General features: G+C 38.4%; 1 protein-coding gene across 2 annotated transcripts in view; it reads left to right on the top strand.

Annotated features, from left to right (window-relative positions):
- The window catches only part of Igf1 (insulin like growth factor 1), a 74,118-nt gene that overhangs the window by 41,294 nt on the left and 13,880 nt on the right, over positions 1-18,944 (top strand). For both annotated transcript variants that reach the window (XM_074084252.1, XM_074084253.1), the window contains exon 3: positions 12,226-12,407. In XM_074084252.1, the coding sequence (XP_073940353.1) occupies positions 12,226-12,407 (182 nt within the window). The remainder of the gene's footprint in view (positions 1-12,225; positions 12,408-18,944) is intronic.

The following is an 18,944-nucleotide window of genomic DNA, read 5'->3' as shown; positions in this document are numbered from 1 at the left end:
GTGCTCTTGAGAGGTGATTGGATCTCGAGGGTTCTAACTCCATCAATGGATAAATCCAAGGATGAATTCTTAGTTAAATGAACTATTAGAAGACGGGGTCTGATTGGAGGAAGTAGGTCACTGGGCTGCATGTCTTTGAAGGCTATATCTTGTCCCGGATCCTTCCTCTCTATCTCCCTGCTTCTTGGCCTCCATGAGGTGAATAGCTTTCCTCCTCCATGTCTCCTCCACCATCATGTGCCTTGTTAGAGGCTTAAAAGCAACAGAGCCAGCCAGGACTGAAACCTGAAACCTTCCTCCCTTAAATTGTTTGTCTTAGGTTTTCTGTCATAGTGATGACAAGTTAACAAATACAGTGAAGATACATGTATGAAATGCTCTCTATATGTTCTTATCAGAACTCCTACTACTTAGAGTCAAAAGTTTTACTTCTTTCCTGCCATCTCTATTGTAATGGAAAGTTCTAAAAACCTTGAGAGTTGGTTCTTTTCATCAACCTAAAGATTTATATATGCAGTTTTTACACAAATGCACATCTATTTGATAATATCACAGATTATGGAGATGATATCCATCAAGAAATAAATGTAGTTGATATTCTCCTTTCTTCCAAGGATGAGAATCTTTACATGGGTTTATAAGGAAGAAGATCCTGGATAGGACTGGGAAAAGAATGGAGGCTGCCCTGATCAAGACTGTATATCAGAAGAGAGCATTTAGCCCTTTAATTTAGATCTTGTGTCCTGCTAGAGTTAGGACAGAGCTTATTATATCTAAGTATTAGCATCAGTAGTGCTCACAGAGCTGTCCCAAACCCAGAACTGAGCCAAAGAGAGCAGACAGAAGGCAACTGTCAGGGGAAAGAAAATGGCCCACAAGCAGTTATCCTGGCCCAGTGTCCCTACTCCAAAGGATCCTCCTCAGTGGTGTGTCACATTAGGCTCACATTACTTGTTCTCAATGAGGCCAACTAATTCTGCAACTGTGGATAGGTTTTGTGATAAATTGGAAAATGACTTCTGGGGCAACAGTCTCTAGTTCTCAGAAAGGAAATTCACAGAAATGAGTGATTGGCCAGGAGGCCAAGAGGCCATTGCCTCACAGTGGGCCCTAGGGCAGAGTGCTGTGGCCATTACTGGGTGCTTGAGAGTATAAGAAAGAATATAAATAAAAAAGAGTATGAATTCTCCAGCCAATATCACAAGCCAAAAATATATTTCTATGCTGAATTTAGTAAAATAATTAAGAGAATCAGAGATTTTTCTTGGTGGATAATTATATTTGCTAAAAAGCATTTAATGAGGTTTGGGATGTAGGCTGATGTTGGTCCCAGATGCAATAAAGATGAGTAAAGATGAGAACTTCATTTACCTTGGAGTCAAGCTATAACTTAGCCACCACCTCTCTCTTTCTCTCTCTCTACCTTTCTCTCTCTCCTCTTTCTCTCTCCCTCTCCTCCTTCTCTCTCTCTTCCTCTCTCTCTTTCCCTCTCCTCCCTTTCCCTCTCCCTCCCTCTCCCTCTTCACTTCTTCAATTCAGAAAAATAATGTTTAGGGGGAGGTTTTGAGAATATGATGGCTGAAAACTAACAGGCTCAATGGTTGCCAAAAGATTACTAAGAAACCTCTTCAGTTGACTTTGGGTCTGCTATAAAGTGCAAAGATGCAGGGAGTTCTAAAAATAATTTGGGAAAGATACCTAAGGTATCTTGATCTTACTTAAAGCAATCAAATACTGAAGGGAAAAGGGAAAAATTATAGCAAAAGAAGTTCACTGAAAGAAAAGAAATAATGGTCTGATGAGTCCAGATTTTATCTGAAATTTCCTAAAATAATGTAATTACATTCTAAAAGAAACATTCAGTCTGCATACTTGCTTGGGATTTTGATAAACAATGCTAAATTTTTCTTTAAAATTTCCTGTTACAGATTTAAGCATTTTAGTGATGTTAGCATTTAGGGAATGGCTTATGAAAAACCATGTTTACCATATTTATCACCTGATTTTGATCCTTGGGCCCATGTTGGGTACCAATGACATAGATGGTGGCCTCTCTGGAAGTTCATTCACCCTATCAAAGATGAGACAAAATGAGTGATGGCTGGACATTTCAAGGGAGACCATATGTGTGTTCACCTGAAAGGAAGTGAGTATCACTCAGAGGATTCATACACCATTGACAGTTATCAGGAAATTAGAGCTTGCTTAGACTTTCTAGCAGGGAGCTCAGCTACTCGTATACCCTTCACCAAAAAATGGTCCTCCTCTACCAAGGAACGTCTTCCTCTTCAACTGAGCATACAGCTTCAGGAAGGACACCCATGGAGCAGTGAGAAAGGAAGGGGAAATCTGCCTAGCCAGCCAGATTAGCCGACTCAACCCTGGTGATCAATGTTGTGACAGATGTCACAGTCAGATTGTCCTCACATTCAACCAGAAAGTAGTGAGATAAAACATTGGCCTATACTGAGTGCTAGGAAGCTAAGCATTCTGCTCAACAATATTAATAACCCTCCTAGAGGTGAGAGAGTCACTTATTTTCTCTTGAAAATGCACCTTCGTGGAGAGTAATGGTAAAAATTTTTATGGTCTTTCCACACTAAATCTCATTTACAAATGCCCACAGAAATTAGAACCATTCCTTGTCCTGGTTTTCAAAATGTAGTTTGATTCTATTGACTGCTTCAGCAGCTCTAGCAAATGACTCTCTCAAGGGCTCTTTCCCATCCTCCTTCCAATTCACATTTGGATCCTACCTTGTAATGACTTCTCCAATCCCTATTGTCTGTCTTGTCTCCTCCCCTTATTCAAGTTCACCTCCAAATTGGACATTGTGCCTTTTTGCTTTCATCAAAATCGACGCTGATCTCTACTGTCCTTAAATTCACCCTGTGAATCTTGTTTATATCTAAAGGTAAACCAACAAAGAGGAAACTTCTGGTTCGCTTATCAAAACCTTCTTTGCCACTACACTTCTCTATTATAAGGGAGAAGGACTCACATGTCATATATATACATTGTTGATTCAAAAAGTGGGCAGCATAACCACCCAATAATATTTAATCATGTCTTCAGAAAGGAAGCGCGCTTAATATTGTCCATACTTTGGTTATCTGCATGAGAAAACTGAATCTTAGAGAGTGTGAGTGTCTTTTGAGTTCACACAAAGCGTCTGGGGCTGAAATCCAGTGTTGTTCTCAAGACATCATACCGCTTTCTTTCTATCCCCTCTCTGAAAATGGCATGGAACTGGGTGCTATAGGAACACTCCCCAGGACCTTTCAAGAACACTATTGACACACCAGTATGAAAGGGATGTCACACACAACCTAACGGGCACTGAAGTGCACACTAGGCAGTTATTTATATCATGTAACACCCAAATCATCTCCTCCTGCTCTCCCTCCTCCTTTCCTCTCTCCGTGTGTTCAATCTGTCACTGACTCTGGCTGCTTCCTTCTCTGCTGTAGTGCCAAGGGCTGTTTCTGCTGCTGTGGAGGCTGTCTTCCAACAGTTTACACCCTGATGCAGACCCAGCTGCCTCTCCTTACAGGGCCTCCGTCTCCCAACATTCTCCCTTCAGACATGCCAGACTTCCCTGGCAGCCATCACTCCTTCACCTGCCATCCTGACCCTGTCACACCCACCCCTGGGAAAATATCCAGATGTGCCCCAAGCAAAAAACAGAGACCTGAGTGAGGAGACTGACAGGGAGCAGGGCCCCTGAGAATACAGGGCAAGTGCCAAGTGGCAAAGAAAAGACAAATGATAATCTTTAGAGTGAAACTAAAAAAAGAGAATGTGCTTTAATATCCCTTTGGCCGATTCATCTTTCTATGGCACCAGAAAGAGGGGTGAGGCCCTCTATTCATGAATGCCTTGTGTTTTGCCTACAAGGCCTCTCTTTTCACCTCTGAAAGAGTAAACTAACAACAATAGTGTAAGCATAGGAGATAATGCTGGTGGCAGAGCTACAATCTCGAGGTTGGAGCCAGCCTCTGCTTACAATTTTCATCACAGTCTTTCTCCAAAAAAATAGAAAAGAAAGAAAGAGAGGAAGAGAGAAAAATAACTGAAGTTCATATATGGGGTTATTTAACATCCTTCTCATTCTTTCCTTGTCTATTTTCATCTCATTCAGGCATGAGTCCAAAATGGAGTAGTGATTAAGTAGCCCTGGTGATACTGTATACTCTGTGACTGCTTAGTCCCCAAGCAGGCCTGGCAGAAAAAGAAGCCCCATTTTTCAGTCAAACTGGGGGAGGGGAGGACCAACCTCTAATTCCGAGCCTACCATGAACTGCATGGCGTGAACGTTTTCCCTAACATTCATCAGTGAGGAAAAAGAGTGCAAATGGTTGTCAATGGCAGGAAAAAGTGGGGGAAAGGTAGGGGAAGAGATTTGGGGCATGAAGTAGAATGAGAGAAGGGAAGTACACACGCTGACTGAGAGTAGGGGGAGCTAGTTCTGATTGTGTATTTCACCCATACCCATCTCACACCTCATAGTATTGTTTTGAAATAAGATGGATGGATACCATCACTGAAAAAGCAATGATTTTAACCTGTGGATTATTTGAGAGCAATCATAGTAATGAGGACCCATAAGGCATTGTTTTATTGGACCTGATTAGAGGATTCATTCCCACAGAGTGTCTGCCCTACATTACAACTACTCAGGACATTCTTCACAACATAAAGCTTGGATATCCCGCCAAGGGAATAATTATTCATTTTTTTTTAAAAAGCAGAATGACCTCCTCTATCTAGAAAAGTCATTTGTTTTCACCAAATTTGTGGAGGGATGCATTTTTAATAGCAAGTCAGGAAGAGATATCTGCAAGCTGGCTATGTCAAGTGATTCAACATATTTTATTCAATGCCAGCCATTGTACAAAGCATTCTACATGCGTTCTTACTTAATCTGCTCTACAGTTCTAGGAGCTGTTTTGCTATGTCTGTTTTGCATAGGAATATCTGAGTCTTAGAAGATTTGCTGTCTGCCAAATCCAAGGTAAGCAGTGAATCTAGAGCTGTTTGGCTCCATCATTGGCATGACAGATGTCATGCAGATCTGACTCAGATTCTTTAGTATTCTCTGCTAGAACCTGCATAATGAGAAAATAGTAGCTAACTTATATAGCAGGATCCACTGAAGTAGTTCAAAATAAAAATGACCTCTTGGCGTTTGATTATCTTTCACCTTAAAGGTTGATAAACCAAACAATTCTCTTAGGACAACATTTCTGTGCAGAAAGGCATTTCTCTTGCCAAAGCATAATTTTGTTGGCTATATCTGCTTCTTCTGAGCCCTGGAAAAGGACCTAAGCTAGTAAATTGTGCTGTCCTGGCAAGATGCTCATCCTCCAGGGTATTGTATCAGGCTAAAGTAATACATCACATTGCTTCCCACTCTGTCGGGCCCATTTCTCCAAAGAGTCCTAAAACAGTAATGTTTCTGCTTTGAATCTCCAGTTGTTCTTGCCCCTAGGCTTTGCACTTCAGCTCCCTGGCCTTGGAAACCAAGGTGAGCTGAATAGCACCCTTTTCACACATCCCTTGAATTGGGCTTCCAAAAGAAGAGAGGCTCTCAAGAAAGGAACAGGCTCATAGCACTCTGTTTCATTCCGTTTAGACCCAGGGATAGATACATAAACATTGACTTGATTGGGTAACAGGAAGACTTTGGTCTTTGGAGTTATGGGGATTTAGTAGCTGAGAAAGAGCTGCTGAGTGGTGGGGGTAGTGTCAGGTCATATAGGGCCATGATTCCTAGAAAAGATGACCTCGTCCAATTGAGAGGTAGTAGGACCAGCAAACACTGCCAATTAAAAATTAACACAGGCCAAAAATGAAATCAATGCCTAAATTTGATAGGTTTTCAAGAAAAGTTTATGACACACAGTTCATAGAAAAAAAGAACATTTTCTCGGTGTCTATTTTTACAGATTCCAAAGGTCAATCTTACTCAGAAAGATCCTTCTACAAAAAAGCAGAAATGTACAGGGGCCACTAGCAAAGTATAAGAGGGTAGGGGGTAGACACACACAGATGAATTTCTTATAAAAATCCTAATTTCAAAAGTTCTGATATTGATATTAATTCACCTAATTCTCTGAGGTGTTTGAGTGCATGTGTGTATGCACCATGTTATTCTAAGTGCATAATGATGTGGCCAGTGAGTTTCTTTCCATATCTTTGCTAAGCACATAACTACATACATCTCAATAATTCCTTTAAATAAATATAATGTCTATAGAAAAATTTAAAGGTAAAATGCTAATCCTCAAGAGTTTTTAAATTAAATGGGAATTCTATGAATTCAGGCAATATCAACACTTCAATGTATTATATGTTGGGTCTGGATAATAGTATTATCATAATTTTCCTTCTATTAGGAATTTATGAAAGGAGTTGGTTTTCCAAATAAAGACATCAAATGCAGAAAAGATTAGAAAGTGACTTCTTTTTCCGGAAATGAAAATTAAAATGCTTCCAAAGTGATGTGTATGTCTATAATCTCCGCACTCAGGAGGTTAAGGCTGGAGGATCATGAATTCAAGGCCAATTGGAAGTACATAGCAAGACTCTGTTTTCAAAAAAGAAAAGAAAAGAAAAAAGCTAAAATATAGGTGTGGGAGTATAGATCAGTGGTATACCACACACTTAGCATTCACAAGGCCCTGGGTTTAATCCTCAGAGCCACAAAAAACACTAATAGGTAGACAGCTTCAAGATTACCCACATTTTATATAACTTCCCAACTAGTATCCATGCAATATTATATTAATTGAATTAATTTTCAATAGATGAGATGGCCCACAAAGAAATATTGCCCTAAGAAACCATTCTGAGTTATTCTAGATTATCAATGTGTCTGAAAGTCTGAAATAAATAATTGGCATGAGAACTCTTATTTTCTGGCTTCTGCATATCTTAACTGTAATAATGTCATTCAGCCAATTCTCTGTTAATCAAAGTTAAATGCAGATTAGTTTGTTAACTAATAATCCCACTTGCTTTTTCTAGCATACAAATAATTGAAAATCCAGCTTGAATTGTTCTACCTCTTTTATTATACTTTCAAAACACATGAGCCATCTTGAAACCTCCTCCCACTAACAAATTTATAGAGAATAGTTTTATTCTTTGGAACACAAAGAGTAACAAATATGTAACAAGAAAATAAGAATATTCCTATTTGGAAAATATTTGAATTTGTTGTTATTTGAAATGCTGATTCTTCAAATCAATGTTTCCTCTTTCCAATGACTATGTTAAAATAGTTAAAGTAAAACTTTCTCACTAAGCAAGAAGGGAAGTTTTAAAGGAAATCGAAGTCAAGTACAGCATCGCTACTCCATTTTTAGAAACCAATGCAGCACCGGTAGAGGTAATTTTACCAGTGATGAACAACCAGAATTCTTTGCTCTAAAGTGATGACCCCAGTTAAATCTTTGCATCACACATTTCTCTTCAGTGATGGAGGAGAGCAGGTTGCTTGCATCCATGACAAAATGTGAGACTCAGCTAATTGGTGTGGTTTTGATGATGCCACAATTCTGCTCAAAACCCTTGTAACTAGCAAGTTTGCCCTGAAGATTATTGAATTACTCCCCTGACCATGCATTATTTAAAGGGAAGTGCTGTTATTATAGAAGCCAGCTGTTTAACCATTGGAATTCTATCTGTTGGCCAACTTTCAAGATACAGCAGTGCACTGTAACTAAACATTATATGTCCTCATTGAAGAGGCAAAGTCTAGGTTAAGTGGTCAACTGGTCTGGTAAGCAATATTTTGGTTTACATACTAGGAAACCTATGAGGTACAACTACTGACAAAATAAATATATAAGTATGTAAATTTTCAATGTGAAGGTTTGTCAGCAAGAAAAAACAAATCTGTAGAATGTCATACATGCCTGTTCACTCTAACAGCTGAGTGAGTATATAGACTCTTCATAATGCTAGTACAACAGAACTCTGAGATGGTACCTCATTATAGAAGGGATAATTCCAGCCACCAGTCTTTTGTTGTTCCATTGAAGAAGGGAATGAAAAATGTTTTGAGCAACGTGGAGAATATAAATACTTATTAGAAAAAAAATTTTTCATCTTCTCAATTTAAAAAAATCCAAACATTTTTATCAAAGACAACATAAGTGGTTTCTAATCATATTGAATATTTACCCTAGGATGAGTTTTCTCTTCCATCTTTTTATAAAATCTCTGGAATAGAAAAGAGCGCAGCAATCACCCACACTGTCCAACACAGGAATCTGCTCCTATGATCTCTGACAGCTGTTCTTACAGTAACTGCAACCTGCAATAGAAGGTTCATTACTTTTCAAGAATGTCTGCCATATATTTAACATGCTTAAGTTCAAACTATTAAAAACTTTTTTAATGTTAAGCCACTATTTGTTTTTCATTCACCTACCAGTTCTGATTCTTCCCATCTGAGCAAAATTGTATACTGAAGGCAAGGATGGACAATTAATTTTGTTTTATTTAAAAACTAATCAAAATGCCTAAAATTAGCTATAATTGAAAGGTCATCAAAAATACCTATTTTTATCAAAATAGATATTGGAGTAAAATGTTTTATTGCCTTTCTAACAAATCACATTGTCAGGCTTCTTGTTTTAGCTCATAGCATCAAATATCTTTATTGTGGTTTTGAAAAAAAAAAAAGAGAAATAAGAGACATTTGAAGATGAAGGATAAAAACTTTGATCCACAGTTGTAGTCTCTCAACTGGTGAGAAATTATGATAATTTATTGAATATCCTAATATAGAAGCAGAAATCAAGTATATAGGACACTTCAAAGGATGAATTAAACTTTAAAAGGCAATGAGTAAACGCTTGTTACATTTACATATTCTGAATAGAGTACAATGAGTCCATTGTAGACATCATGAATAGACAAAAAAAATCTCTATAATAGGGATAGCTATAGATAACATAGCTACTACATTTATGGGAAAATCCAAGACTCTATACCACTATTTCAATAACATTTTTAAAAACAAATATGGACACAAGATCAACTTTCCTTGTGGAGCATTATAAAAAGGTCATAAAATTCTCTGTTCCAAAATCCAACATACAATGAAACATGTCAAACTCTGAGACAACAAAACAGGTGTCAGGTGTGTGCTGTTATTTTTTGCTGTAATGATGATTTCAATGTCATAAAAGGAAACAGACCCTGTAGTGAGTTGATGGTCATCAAGAACAGAATATATGGGCTGGAGATGTAACTCAAACAGTACAGTGCCTGCTTAAAATCCTGAGTTCAAAACCCTCCAGTCCCACCAAAAAAAAAAAAAATAGAATGGAATATACATTGCATAGAAATGCTCTCTGTTAGGCTGGATGCATGGCTCAAGAAGTAGAACTTCTGCCTACCAAGTGCAAGGTACCTCCAAAAAAAAAAAAAAAAAGGTAGAAGAAGAAGAGAAAAAAAAAATGCTTTCTACCATCCTAAGATGAAGGTTGGTGTCTTCCTCCTGTCACAGAAGCAGGATTTAGTTAGAGGTACTTGAAATGTAAATGCTAAATAGGATCTAACAGCCTCAACCCTCTGAAAAACTCTCCATTTTCAACCCATGAGCCTGAGTTTCGAAATCAGTTGTTTCTAAGTTAGCCAAGTTTGAAAGTTTCTGGAACCACTCCTACAGCCCCACCTCCAAACATCAAATTACTCTCCCATAATCAACAAATGGCTCCCATTTGAGATTTATAGTCTCAAAAAAATAAATAAATAAACAATCACTACCTGCAGGGCACTACCAGTGTGGTTAGAACAAAATGGGCCACATCACCTTCCCCTTTTACCCTACTCCATGTGAAAAACCCAAGTGTATCTACCACTCTTGACTGGCTAGCCAGTTAACAAAAAGTATGTAGAAGTCCTTTGTGGATTACAAAGAACCATGTAAGCCCATTTGTATCTTTCCTCTAATTTATAGTCCCAAGAAAAGATTATAAAAACAAAAAAAAAACATTGTTTACATTGCTCAGGGGACCAGCCACGTCTCAGCTTGCCAGGGCCTGGCTAGCAAGCAAAAACAGAGTCCACTTCTGTGCTGGTCTTTCCTCCATGGCAAGTGAAAACACTGCTGAAGCTCCAATGGAGGCCAGCTGCCTGGTCCCTCCCAAACCCCACAATGATGAGAAGTCCACAGGGTTCACTCTGAGAGAGAGCTGCAAAGCCCGCCCAGAGAGACCACAAATGAACCCTCCTAAGTTACTACCTCCAGCTGCCCTAAGAATGACAATAAACCTGCCTTACGAGAGGAAGCAGCCACCAGGCTCCTGTGCCAAGCATCAGGAAAACATTTGGGTTCTTAGAGGATGCCATGAACAGTTGGCCTTGCCAACAATGAGGCAGCCAAACTAGTTTGGTAGCAAGCCATTACCATGGCCCTGATCTCCACCAAAGAGAAAGTTCAAAATTCATACAAGGATTTTGACTTTGAAAATCCCATCTCTAAGTACGCTGTCATTATTACATGATAATAAGGCTCTTTTTTTATTTAATTTAATGGTTTCTTGGGTTAGGAATTAAGACTGAATATATATCAGATAGTTAATTGGATTCTTGTGGATCAGTGGTTCACACATTTTCTTCCATGAAGTTTAGACATCAGTGGAGAAACCCCCCAGGCAGCCTCCTTCCCACAGGAGATAAGGGAGATGAGAACTGGCCAAGATCTAGACTCCTTCATCAGGCCTGAGACAGTAAAGTCTCATGGTTTGTCTGTTTTATATATTGGTGTATAGGATAGATTTGGTATGACAGAAGATCTACCATGACAAAAAGTTGACAAATAATTCAAGTGCATGTTAAGTTCCACATAAACTTGTTTTGCTCTTTCTTTTAATTCCAGAGCCAATAAAAAAGTGGATCCAAACCAAGACAAGATAAAATAAAACCAAATCAAAACTTACTTGCCAAGTAAAGACGTCTAATTGATATGCAAATTTCAAAAGAAATTTGACTCAGGGTGTTTCCTCAGGGCAATTAGAATCACATAAAAGGTGGATATTTAATTCATTCTGTCTCAGGCTAGTAGTTATTCCATAAGAAAAGAGGAATAATTGTGGGGATCTCTCTGAGGTGATGGGACAAGGGCACTAGTCCTTTAGTATTATTATCAGGTCTTAGTTCCAAGTTTTCTGGATGCAGTCAATAATAAGACTACTTTTTATAGACTACTAAGACCCTGGAAAGGATACTAAGAGGAAACTAATATTTATTTAGAAATTGTGTGTCAGATGTTGTGCTAAGCACTATCCATACATTCTTTCAGTTTATCCTCAATTTTGACAAGGAAGATGTTGTTAAATTCATTATACAAATGGGCAAACTGAAGCCTAGAGGGTTTTAGTGATTTGTCAAGAGTCATATACCAGGTCTCCTGTTCTCAGTAGGGCACTGGGCTCAGCAGCAAGTTGATTGAAATTTGAATAAGTCATTTCCAATTGAAAAACTGAAAGTCTCAGTTTTCACATCAGTAGAATGAGGATCCCTTTGGAATTTAAAACCTCTTTCATGCTCAATCTGATTTTATAATGGCAGTAGTTAAGTAAAAAAGCAAACAATTGACCTTTCCTATGTATAAAAACTATACTGATTTGCTACAAAGATTGAGGACAGTTTTCCCAGCGCTTGAAGAAAATGTCCTTATACAAATGTTTGAGAAAATAGGTAACCTAAAAATTCTGAGTTCATCCTTACACAATATATACCTGTGCCAAAATATCACTCTATATTCCATAGTTTTAAAAATGAAAAAAGTTTTTAAAAATTTTAAGAAAATTTACTGCATACCACCAGTATTCCTAGTGGCCTCCCATCTAAATCAGTATGTAAAAAAAGTCTAGTATCGGCATAAACAAGATTTTTTGACTATAGGTTGCTGGGAACATGGGAAGAATTAGCACACATAAAGTGCATAGTGAAAACATGAGGCCCTGAGTTCAAATAAATACAAAATTGTGTGTTGAATGAGTTAATGAGTGTGGGAAAGATTCCAGGAGAAACTCTGGAATCCAAAATCTGTGGGCTCAGGCATTCTGGGGAAGCTTGAAGAAGGTGGGATGCTGGAGGATGTGTGTGGAGTGGATAGGGAAGAGGAGAAGCATAGGGACTGTGTGACAGACTGTGACAGCAGATTTTACCCTAATGCCAGGCTATTCTGTTTTCTATGTACAGACAAGCCCACAGGCTATGGCTCCAGCAGTAGGAGGGCACCTCAGACAGGCATCGTGGATGAGTGCTGCTTCCGGAGCTGTGATCTGAGGAGGTTGGAGATGTATTGTGCCCCTCTCAAACCTGCCAAGTCAGCCCGCTCTGTCCGTGCCCAGCGCCACACTGACGTGCCCAAGACTCAAAAGGTAAGCCAGCCAGGTGGGATTCAGCCATCCTCAAGTCATCTCTGTCTCTTGCATGTGAGTGAACCAAAACAGAAATTTTGACCCATAGTCTCTTGGCTGATTCCCACCAACAGGATGAATTCTATGTCCATCCTTTCAGTCACTCTGTATTGAAATTTCTCCTTTCTACTGCTCTGACAGTCTGATAACTGGAAAATGGTGGAAATCAGAGACTACACATGGACTTTGGTATCAAATAATAACTGAAGTCACCTGCTGAAGCCCCTTGCCCAAATAAGACATCCTATCCAAGCCTCAGTTTCATCTGTAAAATTATGATATCTTCCACAACAGGTTGTTGTCAAAATTAAGTAACATGCATATACTCTAAGGTGCTTTTCACATGCCTGCACAAAATAATGGTTAGACCAGTGTTAATGTCTGTCAAGATTGTGATTAATAATTATGATTAGTAATAAAATGTACAAATCCTGGGATTCTGCAATGGTGCAAAGACAAAGAGAGTCTGTAATGGGTACTATTTGAAATTCACGTTCAGTGGCAAATATAAATTAAAGAAAAAACATTAAAAATAGACATTTCTACTTAACTGTAAAAACACCTAGAAATTTCTAATGGTCAAAATTTTCAGGCATCTTTTTTCTACAAGTTATACTGTAAACCAACCTTAGCGGTCCCAACAACACTCCCAGAAGTACATAAAATATTTAATGCACTCTAGTCACTTGATAGACTTTTGCTGAATGAGGGAATGAACAAATGAATATGAGGACCAAAGTAAAAGTTTAATCCTCAAGTATAAATAATAAGAACTAAAGAGAAGATGAAAGGAGAAAAAGAGAAAGTGAAGAAAATGAGTAAGGAATAAGGAATCATTTAGGTCTATTTGGGGACTTTGTTGGAAAAAAAAAAAGCCAACATGTAATTTTAATCCTCAAAGCCAAAACTAACATTGTAGGAAAAGTACAAGAGTCCACAGTGACACCTTTGCTGCTTTCTGGTCCTAAACCACAGCTGAGGCTATAGGCATACCATGGTGATTTAACAGAAATGTCACTCCAAGAAGCCACCCCAAGTGCTATAGGGGGACCGTTCAGGACATGTTGCACACAGAACACAGTAGCCAACAGTGAGTCAGGGATCAGCCTCCACAGAAAAAACTTTTAGGCAGGAATGTGTGCTTAAAAGGGCAAAGGCATGTTCATTCTTTCTCTTCCCAGACAAAGTGTCTCTCAATTTCTAATTGGGGTGGAAATGGGTATCAGAGATAAGTTCCAAGATTCTGAAATGTAGGTATTGTGACTGAGGTGTAGACTCCTCTCCAGTACCAGTGTGATCTCCTGTTTTCTATGGAGCCTGGGCATTCTGGGCTGACACTAAGGTTCTATCTTCTGGGACATTGTGGGAACCATCTGTTCTCAATGAAATTATTTTTTGTGATGTTTACAGTCTCAGCCCCCACCTACCAACAAGAAAAAGAAGCTTCAGAGGAGAAGGAAAGGTGGGCCAAAGACACGCCCAGGAGGGGAACAACAGGAGGGGACAGAAGCAAGTCAGAAGAAGAGGAAACAAGAAAGAGCAGAGAAGGGGGACTGGAGCTAGGAACTGTGAACACAGAGGCAAAAACAGGAAAATGGAGGAGAGGAGGACTAAGCAGACAGAGACAAGGATGAGAGAGGAGCAGACAAATACAGAAAAGCAGGAAATACTATAGAGGAAATGAAGAAAAGTAGCCCTGATGGAGCTACATAATGCATGTTTTGAAGTAAAAGTAATCTGTTATAGAATGTGACTGATAAACATGGAGAAAGCATAATGCTTGAGAAAGTGCAAAGAAAGTGACAAGAATGGAAAAAAAGAACAAAGATTATAAGAGACCAACAAGATACACCCTTCTTCTTCTCTCCCCAAATAAATAAGAGTAAAAGAATTCAGATAAAAATTAAGTATTGATATGCATTTTGAATTTTGTACAAATCTGTTATAGAAAAATTGCCCGTGTCAATATATGTTCAGAGTTAAATATTAGCCCCAAATTCTTAGCAAGACTGAATTGTGTCATAAAAGTTCCCAGATTTCCTTTTCTGCAAGCTCATTGGAGGCTGCATTTCTAAGTCAAGTCAAGGGTTTGGGCCAAAGGGCAACAGGTATTTACATAAAGACCTGTGAGGTAACCTTTGAAAGGCCAATGAACCTTTTTTTGTGTACACTTTGGTATCAGATATAAAAGATGTATTAGTTTGCTCAGGCTGCCATAACAAAGTATCACAGATTGAGTGGCTTAAACCACAGATATATCTTTTCTCACAGTTCTGGAGACTGAAAGTCCAAACAAAAAAAGTACCACCCCTTCTGAGGGCTGTAAGGAAAGATGTGTCTCAGGCTCCCTTCCTATTGTATCTACATGATATTCCCTCTGTATATATCTCTGTGTTCAAATGTCTTCATTGTTTAAGGATGTCAGTCATACTGGATGACATCCAACACTAATGACCTCATTTTAATTTGAGTACTTCTATAAAGAACCTCCAAGTGTATTTTGTACTGGAGGTTCAGACCTTAAACATATGAACTTTGGGGAGGGAAGACACAATTCTGTCAATTATGAAGACTTCTGATGCCCAAATGGCCAACCATTTACATATATAAGCCTTTTGGCTATATATCCTAAAATTGGTTATATATCCTAAATCTCTCTGTGTGTGTCTCTCTCTCTTCTCTCCTTTTCTGTCTTCCTCTTCCCTCATTTCTCTCACCATTCCCCTCATACACAGATTCATGAAATGCTGTTAATTTCTGTCCCATGAGAAACACTAGGACTGTGTTATTACAGCTGGAAGAGGCCTCAGAAGTCATTTGGTTCACTATTTTCATTTTAAAGACAAGGCCATTGAGAGCCCAAGATGGGTAAAGATATGCTTAGGTTCTAAGCTTCTTTCCTTCTGGCCATCAGACAATAGCACATAATCAAATTGATTCAACTAAGAAAGAAGTCCAAAAGGAAATCAGGGGGCAGAAATGAACATATGAGTATCCCACTAATTTTATATTTTTCTGCCAGAATGTAGTAAATTAGAGCAAGAGTGCTGGATAGCTCTGAAAGTGAAGAAAGCTAAGAGAATTACAGTATTTAGGTCTTAGAGATCTCCTTCACTTCTCTTGTTTAATCAGTAAGACCAGAGTCTTCCATAGAGAATAAAACAGAAAGTCTCAAGGTTATCCAAACTGTGAATTGTAGGTGCTAAGAGAGAAATGCTCAGCAAGCACTTGTGAGCACAATGATGACACTTGGGAGTTAAAAAAACGACTAAAATCCCTAAGTGAAATATCAAAGTAGCCTACTTTAAATCATGATATAAAGGCATGTCCTTTCTGCCTGGTCAATCATGTCCCTACCATGTTTTCTACTTCAGGATTACCTTTCTTCCATGGTTCACTGAAAACCAGGATCCCTTCAGTATAATGGAGATGCTCAAGGCTCAATCCAAGAGAAAAAGTTCCAATCATAAGCATGTCAAAGCCCCAAATTGGAGTCAGGCTACTGCTGCTATGGTTGAAAAATGGAGGCTGATTTATCAGATCAGACAAAAGCCAGGCTGATACCTGAGCCATCTGGTCAGCCACCTTATTCAGGAGAAGTTGAATTCTCCTGCTAAGGCATTATGCTTTGGGGTTGGCTTTAGGTACTGGTCAATACTATATCCATCACCTTAGCAGAGCCTGCAAATATAGATGGCTCTTCAAGGGACAACAGTTTATCAGAAGAATTCAGAATTTATGTCCCATGGGAAGGCATGGTTAAACTATAATTATGCCCAATCATAAGCTTGATTCAAGAAGAACTTTAACAAAGCAATAGAACCTTCTACTTAACTACTCCCAGACTATGCACTAAAGTATACTTCATTTTTAATAGGTTTGTCAACTCTACAGCCATCCTTTTGCATGCCTACATATAATTACCATGTAATAGGAACCAGGAAAATAGAAAAAAATCAACTGTTGAGTTTTCATGTTCTTTGTTGTATCAATAGTCAAGGACCTAGTATACTTGGATGGATGGATGGATGGATGGATGGATGGACGGATGGATGGATAAATGGACTAGATGGATGATGAGTGAGTAGATGGCAGGAAGGATTAACGAGTGATACAGGCAGATGCATAGCGGTAGTAAGACAGACATTAAAAATAAGTTGCACTACTGAGATGAAATGATTCCACTCATCATACATAGGACAGTAGGGCAAATACAGAGTAAAACAGGAAAGACAAAGGAGATTTGCTAGCACAAGTCTCATACGTTTGAAATGTCCTTCTCTGGTCTAAATTGAATTTTCTCAAGAATCTATTTCTATACGTGGCAGCTGCTAAATATTTTATAATGAATGTTATATACTTTTAGTCCCTGCAGTGTTTTCTTCAAGTGAGCAGAGTATTAATCATCATTTAAAAGTCCTATGTTTCAACTTCAAATGTTTCTCCTAAGGCAAATGGATGATTGTGTATAAAAGTAATTGGAATATGTATGGATTCATCATCCTGAAATAAAATTAATGGAAAATATTTTATTGAGCATCTACAATGTGAAAACCAGTGTGAAGCATGAAGGAGAATTATAATTATTGGAGAGATAGTATTAGGAGCACAATGTAGAGTAAGAGTGCCTGAATTCAAATTCTGGCTTTCCCACTAGCTAGCTGAGAAGCCTTGGGCAAATAACCTAATTTACCTATGCCTCAGTTTCTTCATCTATCAAATAGGTCATAATTGAATCTACCCCATACAGTTGTTGTGAGGATGTACTGAGAGTGTATATATACATATACATTATGGTACTCAAAATGGTGCTTTCATATAATAAACACTATTAAAGTACTAGCTAATATACTGTACTTACTTCTGAAAATTAGAGCCATATGAGAAAGAAACCAGTCTCCTGAAGTGAAAGCAAATCTCATGTCACCAAAAGCATCAAGCCCAAGCTTGCCAACACTTTTCAGAGACGTGGTAGTAGAATCTCAAACACATAACAGAACAAGAGAACTGGATGACCTAAGACCACTTCTAACTTGGAGAAACCCTGATTCTTGAATAATTTCAATTTAAATGGTAACTCAGCATTCCCATGTGAAGAACTGTTAACATTTATTTCAGGGTCATACAATGACCACCATTTTTCTCAACCAGTTAAAATCAAATGTAATATGTGTTTTCATTTCATGGTGCCTGGGGAAATTTAACTGTAGCATGAACTCCAGCTCTTACTAGTTTTAAGTAAAACTGCCAAAATAAATAGAAATGTGGGATATTTCCGGGCTCACACAGCTTCCGGGACACTTCAGTTTCTAGGACCGTCAATCCAGCACCTTCCCAAGCATTTGATCTTCTTTCAAACATCTCTTGAAAATAAACAAAACCTCATACAGCCTTGAATGTGGGTATGGTTAGGATGTAAGGGTGGAAAAGGAGGCAAAGAGATAATTCCCCCAAAATAACTCCTCCCTTTCCCTCTCCAGTATCTCCTGACCACTTCCCTCCAACCAACAGGGGAAGAAGATTTTCTTAAAAAACACATTTTGCAAGTTCTCAAGTCCATTAGTATCCATGGGGGAAGATGAGGTCTTTTCTCTTAACTTGCCCATTTGGAATGAATAGGGCTTTTGCAATATTTAATAGATAACATGGAGTTGATTTTAATCCAGGGAAAAGTTGATAGCCTGGAGGTAAAGTAGAAGCCCTTGGTAGCAATGAAGGAAAGATTGACAGTTGTAGACGAAACAGAGTCTCCTTTTATGAGTTTGGAATATCCACTATAGAATTCCTTAGTTTATAGGTTCATCTCAAGGTTGAAAGCCCAGCTATTGATTCCTTTGACCTAAGCGAAACAAAAGTACTTTTAAAGATGGAAGCACTGATGCTAGTTAGCAAAGGTTCTTCAGGGCCCACTCAACTTCCAGACATGCAAAGGTCAAAATCAGCTTTTCCATTCTCATGGGCCAACTGAAATCAGAGTTTTTCTATGATGCCCATATGTTTGGGGACCTTGTTTAGTGGAACTACTTAATGTCTGTAGTCCTGCCTCATTTTTATCCCTCAACTGAAAGAGATAATTTAGAACCATAAACTTAGGTTTAAACTCCAGAAGACAGAACTAGAAATTGAGAAAAGCAAGAAAATGTTGAGAAACATGGTCTATGGGTCTGTTTGGTAGTCCTAGAGAACCCCTAAGAAAGTGCTCATCCTTGGCACTCAATTACAGTTTCTGTGGGCTATTGGATGAGTAACAGAACTAGAAAACATTTTGTAAAATTCCCATCTTTATCTTATTATTTCAGAATCATTGATCAGAAATTGTAGGAGGGTAAGGTTTTGCCACTTGGACATAAAAATACTAAAGATGTGTGCAATTGATTTTAATTGGTAGTAGTTCAGAATCTGAAAGCACATTGTTTTCTTTATTACTCTGAACGTATGTAGGCACACATGCACACATATGTTTGCATAGCTCTGTTGCACCCAGTAGGGTTTATAAGT

Source organism: Castor canadensis, chromosome 8 (assembly GCF_047511655.1).
Source record: "Castor canadensis chromosome 8, mCasCan1.hap1v2, whole genome shotgun sequence".
NCBI classification, from domain to species: domain Eukaryota; kingdom Metazoa; phylum Chordata; class Mammalia; order Rodentia; family Castoridae; genus Castor; species Castor canadensis.
Note: the sequence above shows the minus strand (reverse complement) of the source record. Positions and strands in the feature narration are given on the sequence as shown.